The sequence below is a fragment of the Leopardus geoffroyi genome, chromosome X (assembly GCF_018350155.1).
Source record: "Leopardus geoffroyi isolate Oge1 chromosome X, O.geoffroyi_Oge1_pat1.0, whole genome shotgun sequence".
Classification (NCBI taxonomy): Eukaryota; Metazoa; Chordata; class Mammalia; order Carnivora; family Felidae; genus Leopardus; species Leopardus geoffroyi.
In genome coordinates, this window is record NC_059343.1 from 121,033,043 (window position 1) to 121,049,461 (window position 16,419).

At 40.0% G+C, this 16,419-nt stretch overlaps 1 protein-coding gene across 1 annotated transcript; it reads left to right on the forward strand.

Annotated features, from left to right (window-relative positions):
• Positions 1–5,777: 5,777 nt before the first annotated feature.
• On the forward strand, positions 5,778–13,884 carry LOC123594210 (RNA polymerase II elongation factor ELL2-like). Its single transcript, XM_045470933.1, has 2 exons — positions 5,778–5,863; positions 11,615–13,884. The coding sequence occupies exons 1-2, from the start codon at positions 5,856–5,858 to the stop codon at positions 13,497–13,499; spliced, it is 1,893 nt and encodes a 630-aa protein (XP_045326889.1). The 5' UTR covers positions 5,778–5,855; the 3' UTR covers positions 13,500–13,884.
• The last annotated feature ends 2,535 nt before the right edge of the window (positions 13,885–16,419 follow it).

The window sequence follows — 16,419 nt, forward strand, 5'->3', positions numbered from 1 at the left end:
TCCCAAAAGAAGAAGAGAGAGAAAAGAGGGCAGAGGGTTTATTTTAGAAAATTAAAGCTGAAAATTTCCCTAATCTGGAGAAGGAAATGGACATCTAGATTCAGGAGGCACAGAGAACTCCCATCAAAATCAACAAAAGCTGGCTAACACCAAGCCGTACTGTAATTAAATTTGAAAAATATACTGAGAAGAAAAAAAATCCTAAAACGAGCAAGGCAAAAGGAGTCCCTGACTTACAAGGGAAGACCGATACGGTTAGCAGCAGATCTTGCCACAGAAACTTGGAAAACCGGAAGGGAGCGGCATAATATATTCAAAGGGCTGAATGGGAAAAATCTGCAGCCAGAAGTATTCTATCATTCAGAATAGAAGGAGAGATAAAGAGTTTCCCACGCAATCAAAAACTTAAGGAGTTCATGACCACTAAAGCAGCCCCTGCAAGAAATATTAAAGGGGACTCTTTGGACAGACCAAAAGCAACAAAGACTAGAAAGGAACAGAAAACATCTCCAGAAAAAATGTCAAGACAAGTAGTAACATGGCACTGAATACACATCTGTCTCTAATTACTCTGAATGCAAATGGACCAAATGCTCTAATCGAATGGCATAGGGTGTCAGAATGGATAAAAAAAAAAAACAAGATCCACCTATATGTAGCCTATAAAAGACTCATTTTAGACCTAAAGACACCTGCAGATTGAAAGTGAAGGGATGGGAAAACATTTATCAGGCAAGTGGATATCAAAAGAGAGCTATAGGAGCAATACTTACATTAGACAAACTAGTCTATAAACCAAAGACTGTAATAAGGAGAGCACTATATCATAATAAAGGGGACTATACAAGAAGATCTACCAGTTGGAGATATCTATGCCCCCAACTTGAAAGAGTTAATAACAAACATAAAGGAAGTCCATGGATAATACTACAATAATAGTAGGGGACTTTAACACCCCACTTTCATCAGTGGACAGATTAAGCATAAAAATCAAGGAAACAAGGACTATGAGTGACACACTGTACCACATGAATTTAACAGATATATTCGGAACATTTCCTCTTAAAGCAGCAGAATACACATTCTTTTCAAGTGCACATGGGACATTCTCCAGAATAGATCACATACTAAGTCACAAATCAGACCTCAGTAAGTACAAAAAGATGGAGATCATGCCATGCATATTTTTTTGACCACAATGCTATGCAACTATAAGTCAACCACATGAAAAAATTTGGAAAGACCATCAACACATGGAGGTTAAATAACATGCTACTACTGAATGAATGGGTCAACCCAGAAATTAAAGAAGAAATTTTAAGAATACATGGAAACAAATGACAATGAAAACACAATGATCCCAAACCTTCATGATACAGCAAAAGCAGTCATAAGAAAGGATACAGCAACACAGGCCTACCTCAAGAAGCAAGAAGAATCTCAAATTGACAACCTGACCTTGCACCTAAAAAAGCTAGAAGAAGAACAATAAACAAAGACTAAAGCCAGCAGAAGAGGGAAATGATAAAGAATAGAACAAAAATACATGCAAACAGCAACAAAGAAAGTCCCAGTGGAACAGATCAGCTGGTTATTTGAAAATATTCATAAAATTGAAAACCCCCCAGCCGGACTTGTTGAAAAACGAGGAAGGACCCAAATAAATTAAATCACAAATGAGAGAGGAGAAATCACAGCCAACACGACAAAAATACAGGTGATTATAAGATAATATTATGAAAAATTATATGCCAACAATGCAGACAATATGGAAGAAATGGATAAATTCCTAGTAACATATAAACTACCAAAACTCAAACAGGAAGAAATACAAAACTTGAATAGACCGATAACCAGCAAAGAAATTGAATCAGTAATCAAAAATCACTGAGCAGAGAAAAGTCGAGGAGCAGATAGCTTCCCAGGGGAATTCTACCATGCATTTAAAGGAGAGTTAATACATATTCTCCTCAAACTGTTCCAAAAAATATAAATGGAAGGAGAGCTTCCAAACTCATACTGTGAGGCCAACATTACCCTGATTCCCAAAACAGACTCCACTAAAAAAGAGAACTAGAGGCCAATATCCCTGATGAACATGGATGCAAAAATTCTCAACAAAACACTAGCAAATTGAATCCAACAGTACATTAAAAGAATTATTCACCACAATCAAGTGGTATTTATTCCTGGGTCATAAGGGTGGTTCAGTATTTGCAAATCAATCAGTGTGACACATCACATCAGTAAGAAAGAGGATAAGAACCATACGGTCCTGCAAATAGATGTAGAAAAAGCATTTGACAAAGTACAGTATGCATTCTTGATAAAAACCCTCCACAGACTAGGGATAGACAGAACATACCTGAACATCATCATAAAGGCCATACAAGAAAGACCCCCAGCTAGTATCATCCTCAATGGGGAAAAACTGAGAGACTTTCCTCTACAGTCAGAAATGAGACAAGGACGTCCACTCTCACCATTATTATTTCACAGAATACTGGAATAATTAGCCTCAGCAATCAGACAACAAAAGAGAAATAAACAGCATCCGAATCAGCAAGGACCAGGTCCAACTTTCATTATTTGCAGATGACAGGATATTCTATGTAGAGAACCCAAGACTCAACCAAAAAAAAAAAATGCTAGAACTGGTATGCGAGTCCAGTAAAGCTGCAGGATGCAAAATCACCATACAGAAATCTGTTGCACTTTTGTATACAGATAATGAAGCAGCAGAAAGAGAAATTAAGGAATCATCCCCACTTCCAATTGCACAATAAAGCAATAAGATACCTGGGTATAAACATAACCAAAGAGGTGAAAGGCCTGTACTCTGAAAACCATATATAAACGGTGATGAAAGAAATCGAAGATGACACAAAGAAATGGAAAAACATTCCATTCTCGTGGGTTGGAAGAACAAATAATATTTACATTTATACTACCCAAAGCAATCTACACATTTAATGCAATCCCTATCAAAATACCACCAGAATTTTTCACAGAGCTAGAACAAACCGTCCTAAAATTTGTATGGAACCATAAAAGACCCCAGATAGCCAAAGCAATCTTGAAAAAGAAAAGCAAAGCTGGAGGGGCGCCTGGGGGGCTCAGTCAGTTAAGTGTCCGACTTTGGCTCGGGTCATGACCTCATGGTCTGTGATTTTGAGCCCCGCATTGGTCTCTGTGCTGACAGCTCAGAGCCCGGAGCCTGCTTCAAGTTCTGTGTCTCCCTCTCTGTCTGCCCTCCCCTGCTCATGCTCTGTCTCTCTCTCTCTCTCTCTCTCAAAAATAAATAAACATTAAAAAAAAAAAAGGAAAAGCAAAGCTGGAGACATCAGAATTCTGGACTTTAATCTATATTACAAAGCTGTAATGGTCAAGACAATATGGTACGGGTACCAAAACAGATATATAGATCAATGGAACAGAACAGAAAACCCAGGAATGCACCCACAACTATACGGTCAGCTAATCTTTAACAAAGCCAGAAAGAATATCCAGTGGAAAAAAAAGACAGTCTCTTCAACGAGTGCTGTTGGGAATACTGGACAGTAACATGCCAAAGAATGAAAACGGGCCACTTTCTTACACCATACAAAAAAAAAAAAAAAATTGAAATGGATTAAAGACCTAAATGTGAGGCCTGAAACCATCAAAATCCTAGAGGAGAACACAGGTAGTAACCTCTTTGACATCAGCCGTAGCAACTTCCTATTAGATATGTCTCCTGAGGCAAGGGAGGCAAAAGCAGAAATGAAATATTGGGACCTCATGAAGATAAAAAGCTTCTGCACAGCAAAGGAAACAATCGACAAAACTAAGAAGCAACCTGCGGATGGGAGAAGATATTTGCAAATGGCATATCCGAAGAAGGGTTAGTATCCAAAATATATAAGTAACTTATAAAACTCAACACCCAAAAAAACCAATGACTCGGTTAAAAAATGGGCAGCAGACCTGAACAGACATGTTTCCAAAGAAGACCTACAGATGGCTAACAGACACCTGAAAGGATGCTCACTCAACATCATGCAACTCTGGAAAACAGTAGGGAATTTCCTCAAAATGGTAAAAATTCGAACTACCCTATGATCCAGTAATTACACTACTAGGTATTTACTCAAAGGATACAAAAATACTGATTTGAAGTGCCCCATGCACCCTGATGTTTACAGCAGCGGTATCACCAATGGCCAAATTATGGAAAGAGCCCAAATTTCCATCGACTGATGAATGGATAAAGACGAGGTATATATACTGTAGAATATTACTCAGGTATAAAAAGAATGAACTCTTGCCAGTTGCAACCACGTGGATATAGCTGGAGAGTATTATGCTAAGTGAAGTAAGTGAGTCAGAGATCTATAAATACCATATGATTTCACTCAGACGTGAAATTTAAGAAACAAAACTGATTAAAGTAGGGGAAAAAAGAAAAAAAGTGGGGCAAACCAGAAAACAGACTCCTAACTACAGAGAACAAACTGAGGGAACTGGAGAGGAGGTCAGTGGGGGGATGGGCTAAATGGGCGATGGGCGTTAAGGAGGGCGCTTGTGGCGATGAGCACTGGGCATTGTATGTAAATGATGAATTGCTAAATTCTACACCTTAAACTAACGTTACACTGTATGTTAATTAACTGGAATTTAAACAAAAACTTGAAAATGAAAAAAAAAAGAGAACACAGAGTTACTGCATCGATCCAGCAAATATCCAATGGGCCCTATGCATGCTGGGCTTTCCTGGAGCACAATCTGTGTGTATACAGTTGCCTCAAATGCCATTTGATAATGGGCTAGGTAGGCCTGGCTAAGATGACTACATGATTGTGAAAAGCTCAGTCCTGATGGCGTTTTACTGAGCAAGGAGGCGTTTTTAGAGCTATGATCGGTGCTTTGCAAAATACTTGTATTTATAATATTCTGTTCTTAATGGACAGACAAAAACCACTTGGAGAGAAATGAAAAGTTAAATGACTACCATTGTTGAGGAGATCAGTCCACATGTAGGAGAATGGCTACTATCTCGGATTCCTGGGAGATCTTGATATTGGGCTTTTCTCACTCAATACCAAGCCAGACAGGAAAAACAAATTCAACATGGCTTTGGAAGAAACAAGGACAAGCATTAAGTGCAAGGGGATTTCAGGGAGTTTTTAGGAAGGCAGGAACAGAATCCTCCCTTAGAAGGGTTTCTACCCAAGGGAAGTGCTAAATTAATCATAGTCCAGGTGCTGGTTTAATGAGAGCATTTCCGATTGTCTTGTCTGTTCCACTGTCACCTTAAGAAAGCGTATCACAGCACTACAGCAGTTTACTGTGAAAAGTTTTAAGAGAAGAAAGTGGAGAATGTGGAAGAGATTATTCCACAAGGCTATGAAATTCTGACTCAAAAATCAAGAAGCATTATAGTCACCTGAAGAATAAGGTTCATCTCTGATCAGACTATATAGAGACACTGAAACATGGACCAAAAACATGAGCATGACACATGCAAGTCTGGGCTTTTCAAATTTTAGTGGAGATATTGCCTGATCAAAGCCATTAATGCTGTTAGCGTATATATTACTCTATATGCCTTTGGCATATATGTGTCAACCCTGGGGTCAAAGAGTCAGAGAAAACAAGTTGGCTTATTTTGAGAGGACTGCAGATAAAGTAGCGTCCTTGGGGGAAAACGGAGTTTCGCTTTAAGGTTAGAGGTAGAGAATATTGAGGAGGAGATTGCTAGCTATGATGTCAGAGTTCTAGAAGGGTAGGCGTGTGGATAGATACCTAGCGACAGAAATTCAGAGAAGTGTGAAGACACACGGAGAAGGAAGTAATTTGCGCGATGACCAAAAACAATGGATAGGTGAGAAATGGGAGGAGTTCTAAACTAGGTCAGACCTCAAGAGGTTTGGCCACTAGTAAGAATGATTCAAAGTTTACTACGAAGCCAGAACATGGCTCTAGAGTGGGTGTCGGTGAGGTACCGGACGCCTGGTGTCAATGAACAGGCATAGCTCTCCGTACCTCCCGCTCTCTCACACAGGACTGTCCAGCGGTTGTGGTTCGGTGGGCTCATTGGTTTGAGTAGCAGTGGTCAAAGGCAGGTTTTGAAGTACCATCAAAGCGTAATAAGAAATCAGTGCAGTTGACCCTTAAACAACACAGGTTTGAGCTGTGTAGCTGCACTTGTGTGGCATATATATATATATATATATATATATATATATATATGTATATATATATATATATACACACACACACACACACACACGTATGTATATACACACACATAATGTATATGTGTGTGTATATATATATATGTATGTGTATATATACACATGTACATACATACAGTATTGTAAATGTGTTTTCTCTTCCTTATGATTTTCTTAATAACACTTTCTTTTTTCTAGCTCACTTTAAGAACACAGTGTATACTACATATAATGTACAAAACGTGTGTTAATCGACTATTTCTGTTATTGGTAAGGCTTCCCGTCAATAATAGGCTATTAGTAGTTAATGTTTGGAGAAGTCCAAAGTTATATGTGGATTTTTCATTGTGCAGAGGGTTGGAACTCCTAACCCCTGTGTTGTTCAAGGGTCAACTGTATATCACTTTGAGATGGATTAATGATGTTTTGTCATTTTAACCGCTTCCGCATTTGCTAGAGAACCTGGGTAGATTTATGAGTGGCTTGACAAAATGGGACAGCGATTGTCCAATGACCTTTCAAAATATATCAGTTGGGTGGTCATTTCATTTGTTATTCCCATCCGGTCGCATAGTGCCTTGGGAAATCAACGTCTATTCCGTGGTAGTAACAACATGGCAGGCTAGACAACGTACAAAAGAAATTCAATTTTGTTGGAACATAATTTATTATTGCTACCTCCTTAATCAGAAAGTTAGGATAGTATTCAATAATTTGATCGATTAACTTTTTCTTTATGCCCATGCAAACAAATTGTCCTGCGTGTCTCCAAACAGAGATATCTAGTATCAGTCTTCAAGCCTTCCTTACTTTGATACCAATTTTGGGGCTTGAGATAAAATGTGAGTGTTGTTTATGTGATAATTATTTTGTATGTAATAAATTATGCTCATATTTTTCTACGTGCTTATTGCCATTACTCTAAAGTTTCAAGTCTTTTGTTGCTTTACGGCTTCATATTTTAATTCTTCAATAAATCTGGAATTCGTTCTATAATATGAATATAGTATGAAGGGAGATCCCAATTTTATATTTTTATTAACATGTTGACAATTTGTCTTCAGCAACGTTCATGGAATCTAGCTTTTTCTACGTTGATCACTGATGGTCTTTTAAATCATCTGCCAATTCCTGGGCTCTGTGTCTCAGGTATCTGTTCATTATCATTTATTTTCCATCTCTTCTTAGGCTAGTCCCTCTTTTAACTACTCTATCTTTATGTTATAATCTCAGGTAGGGTTAACGCCCCGTTCTTACTCTCCTCTGTGAAATTCTTTTAGATTTTCTTCCAGTTGAATTTAGAATAGTTTTGACAGATTTAAAGAAAAAAATCCTGCTCAAGTTGTCTCTGTAATTGTACTAAATGCATGTCGTAACTTAATATTACTTGGCATTCTCACGGTATTCAGTTTTCTTCTCAGAAAGAATGAATTCTTCTTGTTTTCGAGTCTTCTTTTATGTCTATCGATACCATGTTGTACTTTTTGTCATGATGTGTCGTTATTTCTGCTGGGTCGGGCTGTTGTCGTTATTTTATTTGTTCTCCCAAAGGCTGCAGACTTAAAGATACTGAAGGATATATTATCTCTTTCTGTGTCTACTAGAGGTCTCCAGGAAGAATCTTACAAAGCATTTGTGCATACATTAGAACGCTGTATTGCTGAATGTATTTCAGCAGTTCGTTGGTTTTCTGAGGAACTATTTTCCATTCTCTCTGCAGCAGTGATTTGACTTTTCAAAATACAAATATACTGTGAAGTTAACAGGACCATGAAAAAAATCTTAAAGGAGAACAGAACATTTCTCTGACGTTAACAGACTTAGTATAACTTCTTGATGTGACAGTAATCTATCTTTGCTGGGAGAAATGCAAACATACTGCTATTCATTCTTTTGACAAACATGGAGAGAGTGCCTTCTGCTAGACACCTGCTACTTCCAGAGTGAGGTACTGGGGACAAAAAGGAAGCATCATGCAAATTTGAGTAAAGCGTAGTTGCCAGACTTGTAGAGGTCAGAGTCTAGTGGAGGTGACAGGCACACAAGTGATACAGTTTGTGATACAGTTTGTGGTGTTTTTCATAGAGGTGAGACAGAGTGCTCTAGGGTTGTAATAAAGGGATGTACTCATTTTGCACAGAGGAAAATCTCCTGTGATGTGACGTTGGAGCTAGGTTTTTAAGGTTGAGTAGAAATTTAACTGGCTGAACCCAACACGAGTGAGATTTAAAAGTTGAGGGCTTCGGTGTATTCATTTGATCAACCAATATGTACTGAGTACTTACTATGTGTGCCAGGCACTGTTCTAGGCACTGGAGACACAGCAGTGCAAAAGACTGATAAAATCCAAGCCCTCATGAAGCTCATATCCTGGTAAGGGTGACTTCCGTTAAACAGTTATACGTAACATAATTTTACGTAGTATATATTCTATAAAGAAGAGAGAGTAGAAAGAGAACACTGGAGCGGGCATGTGCATATATTATTATTTTAGACAGAATGGTCATTCAAGGAAAGGAATAGAGTAAAGGAACAATGCAAGCAAAGATGGGGGGGGGGGGAGAACATTAGTGAGCAGAAGGAATTCAAGTGAAAGGCTACTATAGGAACAAGCTTGGGGGCATATTCAGAGAAGAGTGAACAGATCGATGTAGCATTTAGATACATAGTACAAGCACCGAGGTAGATTGGAGACAGAATAAGAAGGGTCCCGTATGCCATACCAAAGTGGTTTAATTTTGTCTCCTTTTTTCCTGCTTTATTGAGAAATAACTGACATCTAACGTTGTGTCAATTTAAGGTAGGCTGCATGTTGGTTTGATACATTTATATGTTGCAGAAGAATTACCGACGTTGCATTAGCTAATACCTGCATCATGACATCTAATTGCCATTGCTTTTAGGTGGGGAGAACATTTAAGATCTATTCACTCAAGGGTGCTTGGGTGGCTCAGTTGGTTAAGCATCTGACTCTTGGTTTCAGCTCAGGTCATGACCTCACGGTTCGTGAGTTCCAGCCCTGCATCCGGCTCTGGACTGTCAGCAAGGAGCCTGCGTGGGATTCTCTCTCTCTCTCTCTCTCTCTCTCTCTCCACCCCCCTTACTCCCTCCCTCACTCATTCTCTCTCTCTCTCTCAAAATAAATAAACTTAAAAAAAACATCTATTCGCTTAGCAATTTTCAATTATGTAATACAGTATTGACTATAATTGCTATGATCCCATTAGATCCTGAGAACTTACTCATTTTATAACTGGAAGTTTGTATCTTTGACCTATATCTCCCTTTTTTCCCTACCCTTCATGGTAACTACCATTCTAGCCTGTTTCTATGAGTTTGGCTCTTCCAGCTTCCGCATATAAGTGATATCATATGGTATTTGTCTTTCTCTGTCTGACTTATTTCACTTAGCGTAATGCCCTCCATGTCATAAGGTCCATCCACATCACAAATTGTAGAATGTTCTTTCTCATGGTTGAATACACATATATCACATTTTCTTTATCCATTCATCCATTGATGGACACTTTTTCCCATGTCTTGGCTATTGTGAATAATGCTGAAATGGGTGTAGAGATATCTCTTTGAGGTCTCATTTTCGTTTTGTTTGAATATATACCCAGAAGTGGGATTGCTTGCTAATATAGCATTTCTATTTTTAAAGGTTATTTATTTATTTTGAGACAGAGAGCAACATGTGCATGTGTGTGTGAACAGGGGAGGGGCAGAGAGAGAGAGGGAGAGAGTGAACCCAAGCAAGCCCCGCACTGTCAGTGCTGAGGCCGACGTGGGGCTCAATCCCACAAACCGTGAGATCATGGCCTGAGCCGAAATCAAGAGTCAGACGCTTAACTGACTGAGCCACCAAGGCACCCCTTGGTGCCTGTTTTTAATCGATCGAGGAACCTCCATATTGTGTTTCATAGTGGCTGCACCAATTTACATTTCCATCGACAGTACACAAGCATTCCCCTTTCTTCACATCCTTACCAACACTTGTTATTTCTTGTCTTTTCGATCAGAGCCATTCTACCAGGTGTGAGGTGATATGCCATTGTGGTTTTTCCTGATAATTAGTGAGGATTCATGATGTTGATCATCTTGGCATTAATTTTATTCTTTAAGTAATGGGAACCGTCACTTGTTTTAAAGGAAAGTTGATTGGAATGATTGTTGATCATTTGGAAGATGGTTGAGAACAAGAAAACATTAGAGGCAACATGGCAACTTAGGAAGAGTACATTATATTGGCAAGGATGTTCTTGGCCTAAATAAAGACAGTGGCTGCAGTATGAGAGAAGAAGGGGTAGATTTGAGATGTGCAGAAAAACTTGACAAGAATGTAGGCATCATGAGGGAAGGGATTTTTGGTCATTGCAACATCCCCAAGCATCCAGAACACTAACTTCACATGATAGATCCTCACTAACTATCTGTTGGATGAATGGGGAATTTGGCGGCTGACTAGGTGTTTTGGAGGGAAGTGAATGAAAAGTATCTTTGAGGGAGTGCTAGAAGATGATGCTCAGCTTTTTCTAGATGAGTGATGAAGTGTAGAGTGATGCCATCAGGTAGGGTAGGCAAATCTGACAATAAGAGGGACTGGCAGTGGGAAGGGGGTAAGGAGGGAGAACCGCGCCTAATATGTTTTGGGGTGAAACTGGTTGGGATGATTTCCCACAAGCCGTGTATATTCCGTGATTAAACTGTGCATCTCTAGAATGCCTGGCTGCAAGAGGTTTTCTCAGCCTGGGCAATTTTACCTGGACCGTCCTGTGGTTTGCTGTGCGTCTTCTAGGGGAGGAGTGCAAAGAAACAGAGTAATGGACGCCAAGTGGCCACCTAAGCAGAGGGAAACTCTTTAGCTATCTGACGGGAGTCCCCGTTGATTTAGGCCAGGCTCCAGTCCCAAGAAGGACTCAACAGCCACTTACATGTCGGAGTAAATGCCAGGAGGACTGACTGCTTGTACCACCCATTAATCCCCTCACCAAGTACCTCCACTGGATATTGGATTTACTGGGAGGAAATGTGTTTTCTGTGCTGAGTTCAGAGAATAATCTAGCACTTTCCAGTGAGGGTTAACAGTTCCTCCTAAAGACAAACTAAAATGTGAAAGGGAGAACACTGGAAAGAGATGAGGTCTTTATAACTAGCCTTACCTCTCCAGCTTCCATCTCAATCAGGCACTCCGTGCGTTGGCTCCATTGGGGGAAATCTCTTATTTTTTTAATTTCTATCTATTTCTATTTGTTTACGTTAGATAGCATTTACTGTCAAAGTGGTTCATCTTTTAGAATTGCGGTTTTTAGAACTGATCGCAATAAGAAATAAAAGTTTTGCCAAAGAGAATTCTCGCTTTTTAAAGTATATGACTGTTCGCACTTTGATCTTCACAGATATGACTATATGGCAGCCCACGGAGGCAGAGGGCTGGGTCAAGTGATATGCCAGGAAGCAGGAGCGTCAGTAGAGAAGGTAAATGGCCTAGAGCCGAGGCAGGACGATGTCGCTATGTTTCCTCTGCAGCTTACCAGACCCACCAGTCAGGCACTTGCCTCTTATCAGAACTACGAGAATACAGCACCCCCTCAAACTTCTCTTCAGTTTGAGGGACTGGAAGAGCTTATCAAAACTCCCCCAAACGATTCACCCGCTGGAGAATACAGGTGCAACTTTCTGTGGTCAAATGCGGGTGACGACAGCTATCGAGACCAGAGCCAACAAAGGAGCTCAAGCTACAGCCCCTCACTGCTCAGTTGCCTGGACTCGACGGAAGACAAGAGGATGGCATGTGACACAACCGACTATTATCAGATGACACAAGCGACAAGGCCCCAAGCGGAGGAGGGATCCTCCAACAAGTGGAAAAACAACAGAAAACTACAGAGCGAGAAAAGAGCGCCGATTCGGAGAGCACCACGCACCGTTCCGGATCCAGTGCCTGAGAGAAAAAGAACAGCTCCCATTAACCCTGCATATACGATTCGAAAGTCGAGAGTCGTCAACAGAGTCCACATGAGGCCATATAGGGATAGGGTGATTCACTTACTGGCCCTGAAGGCCTACAAGAAATCCGAACTGCTTCTTCGGCTTCAGAAAGACGGCATCACCAAAGATGACGAGGACACCCTCGGGGAAATTCTGCAGCAGGTGGCCAATTTGAATACTCAGAATTTTTCATATACCTTAAAGGATTATGTTTTTAAGGAGGTCCACAAAGACTGGCCTGGGTATAGTGAACTAGACAGGCAGTCATTGGAGTTGGTGCTTTCCAGGAAAGCAGACATAGTTCAGCATGCTTCTGGCACCAATCGCAGAGCATCTTCTGGAGGTTCTGCTACAGCTAAAACATCGGAGGACGAGTTTTCCAACTTAGCTCATATTAGTTTATCAAGGAAAAAGGTTCGAATATCTCACCTGACAACTGCAACACAGTCACTCTCAAGTAGTCATTCCGTTAACACCAGGGCAGAACCTCCTGTAGGCCTCTCGCAACCTTCTGGGGCTACTGCCAATGTTCTCCCTCCTCCACCGCCCCCCACCCACCTTCCCCTTCCAAATCCTCCTCAGTCTGCATGTGCCAGCAGCATTTCTAGTAGCTTTTCAGGAGGACCTGGCACTCAAGATCCAGGCGTTGACAGTTTTAGTCGAAATAGGAAAATCTTTCTGAGGCAGCAGGGAAGACATACTACCCTGGAAACATTGCCCCCAACCTCTGTTCGAAGAAAGTATCTAAAGCTTAAGAAGGAAATGCACGTGATGTCCTACAAGAAGTCCAAATATAAATTTAGAGAACACAAAGCAGAGAAGCAAGAGCACGATACTGAGATGATGGAGAAACAGAAGACAGATCCGGACCGACAAGGGGAAAGTGCGCAGCCAAACCCTGATGACGAAGTTGAAGTTTGCACTGCTTCCGGTGACACTTGGTCAGCATCTGGATGCCCCGATTATTTGGCTCGCTACGTCACTGTAGTATCTTTGGAGCAGCGGCAGCATTATGCGCAGGAATTTAGAGCAGAATATGATGAATATCAGGCCTTGCATACCAAGATGCTAAGTTTATCTCGAATATTTACCAAGCTGGATTTCAAAAGGAAGCACCTCTCTCCAGACTCAAAAGAATATCAGAAAATTAATAAGAAAATCTCTCTGGAATATGAAAAGATGAAATGGATGAATCCCAATTATGGTAGAGAAAAACAAAGATGCCAGTACCTTTATAACAAGCTGTTTCACATTAAAAGATTAATAAAAGATTACGACCAGCAGAATAAATAAATACAAGCCGATTTGGTGAAAATACTGAATTACTTGCTCTAGGATTCTAAAGGGATGAAACCACTCTGTCGAAACATTCAGGAGTACCACTTTAATTTTTTCCTTCTTTTTATGTTTCTCTTTATTTTAATGTTCATTTTTGATGTTTATGTTCATTTGGTTTTATGTTGCTTTATGTTTGTGTATTTTTTAACGTTATGTTCGTTTTCTTTTTCTTTCTTTTTCGTTTCTTTTTCCTTTGCTTTTCTGTACCCCTGAAGCTGTCTCATATGATCCTTTTTACACCTAAAACTTGTGTTTTCACTCCCTTAAAAAAAACATACCAAGGATTCAGTATCTTTGAGTCACGTTAAAAAAAATAAAAGCTTCTAATGAGTAATATGAAGTCATAGCGTCTTTTTCTCTGACCTTTAACGCAAAAGCATCCTTAAAACACGGAAGTTTAGAAATTTGCACAGAATACCACGATTCTTCGAACAGTACCCATTTTCATTTCATTAAGTTTCTTCGCTGACCTTGCTTGACACTGTTCCTTGCATTTATGTTAGGGAACACGTTATGTGCTCAAACATGCAAAGACTTTGAGCTAACAATTCAAATTGTGTCGTCTTTTCAAAGCGCTATCATTTGCAATAGGAAACATCGTTTCCCAGGCTAAGTTTTTAAATGTCTTCAAAGATTTGAGTCCTGTCCTCACTAGATATTTGTCTCCAACATCCCAAAGACCACTGGTACATACCAAAGAATAGGTTATGTATGATACGAAGCCTAGTGATAAAATGAAAACTTAGAAACTTACCCACCAACTTAGGAATTAGAACATTCCCATTGCTATCGTAGCTACCTTTGTTCTCCTGTCATCTACCCTGCGTCCCTGCGTCCCCCAAGAACTGGCAAGCACTTCCTCAAATTTACTTTTACCTTTCCCTTGCTTTTTTTTAAAATACTTCCACTATATTTATAAGCATCCCTAAACAGTATATTGTTCAGTTTTTTTATCTTTGTGAAAATGATGTCATACTGCCTGTAGTCGTCACCTTAGATCTTTCAGTCATTCTTAGGTTTCTGGGATTTCTTTATGCTGATGTAGAAAGCTGTAGCTTATTCATTTTCTCACTTCTCTGTTGAGTCATCATGTGACCTCAGCATAATTTAGTTATCCGTTCTCTTGTGATGAGAGATTGGGTTGCTTCCCAGCTTTTGTTACTACCCACGATGTTGCTGTGAACATTTTTTTTCCACATTTATCCCTTTCTGTCATTTGTGCTCTTATGTTTGTGTCTTTTTATTCTCTACATATTTTATTTTTAAAGTATTTATTTATTTTGAGAGAGAGAGAGAGAGAGAGAGAGAATGAGTGGGAGAAGGGCAGAGAGAGAGGGAGAGAGAGAGAATCTCAAGCAGGTTCTGTGCTGTCAGCGCAGAGCCCGACGTGGGGCTCGATCTCACAAACTGCGAGATCATGGCCCGAGCCAAAATCAGGAGTTGGATGCTTAACTGACTGAGCCACCCAGGTGCCCTGCATTCTCCTCTCTCTATTTTAAACCCCACAGGAATTTATTATTGCTTCTGTACGGTCAATATTTATTTAGATGCATATGCATTTTCCATTGCTTTTCAGGCTTTCCTCCATTTTCTTACTTATGACTGAGATGATTTTCTTTTTTCATAAAAAGCTCTCTTTGTCCTTTAACATAGGCTCTGCTGGAAGCGAATCCTCTCAGTTTGGTGCGCGTGCCCTGCCAGTCGATCTTTACGTTTGAAGGACGGGTTAACTAGACGCAGAATTCTAAGTCGGTGGTTGCTTTTGTTGGCAGCATAAAGCTAGAATTCCATTTCTGTTTGGTTTCATTCATGTGGAGGGACTTAGCTGTCAATCTTATTGTTCCTCCACTGATGGTCCTGTGTCTTTTTCCTACATACGTTTTCGGCTTTCCTTCCTGTCTTTGGTTCTCAGTAGTGTCATTGAGATGTATCTAGTCGTGATCTTTCTTATTCATGCTGCTTGGGGTTCAGAGTGCTTCTTGAAACTGGTTTGATGCAGTACATTAGGCTTGGAAAGTTCTCTACTAATATTTCTGTAAATATTGCTTCTCCCCCATTCTTTCTCATTTTCTTTTCATGTTCCTTATGTCTCTTCTGGTCACTTCTGTAATCCCTATCTTTTCTCTTCATGTTTCCATCTGTATATTTTCTCTGGACCTAACTTCTAGCTCTCTTATCTTTTTTTATCTGTAACGGGCCCCATGCTTTGTCAGAAAAAGTTTTTGTCTTTATAAAAGTATCGTGCTAATTCAGACTGGAGGTATATCGACTTAAAATAGGGAGTGGAAGTGCTGAAATAAAAGTACAGTCAGAAAATATGTATAAATAATTCCACAGAAAAGAAAGGGTATTTAAAATCACTGGCTGGTTTATTAATTTTATTGCCCTTATGCTCATAAATGCTATGTTTCGAAATAGAAAATATACTACCTACCTACCTACCTACCTACCTACCTACATGTGTACCACATAGGTAGCTTGATGTATAATGGACACTTACTAAAAGGCAATTGCAATTAATCGCTATCATGCTGTTGCTGCATAATGCTGCCACAAACTTAGCAACTCAAAATGACGAGCATTTACTTATCGTCTCACAGTTTCTGTGGGTCATAAGCCCTGGCACAATTTAGCTGGGGGTTCCTCTGCTTCGGGATTTCACATGAGGCTGCACTGGAGATGATTGGCCAGGACTGGGGTGTCATCTGAGGCTCAAATGGGGAAGTGTCCACTTCTAATATCAATTCTGGGGTTATTGGCAAGATTTAATCAATTCCTTTCGGGCTTGGGACTTCAGTCTCGGTGGCTTCCACGATGGTAGCTGGAGAGGGACTTTAGTTCCTTGCCATGGGAGCAGCTCACAACTTTGTAGTGG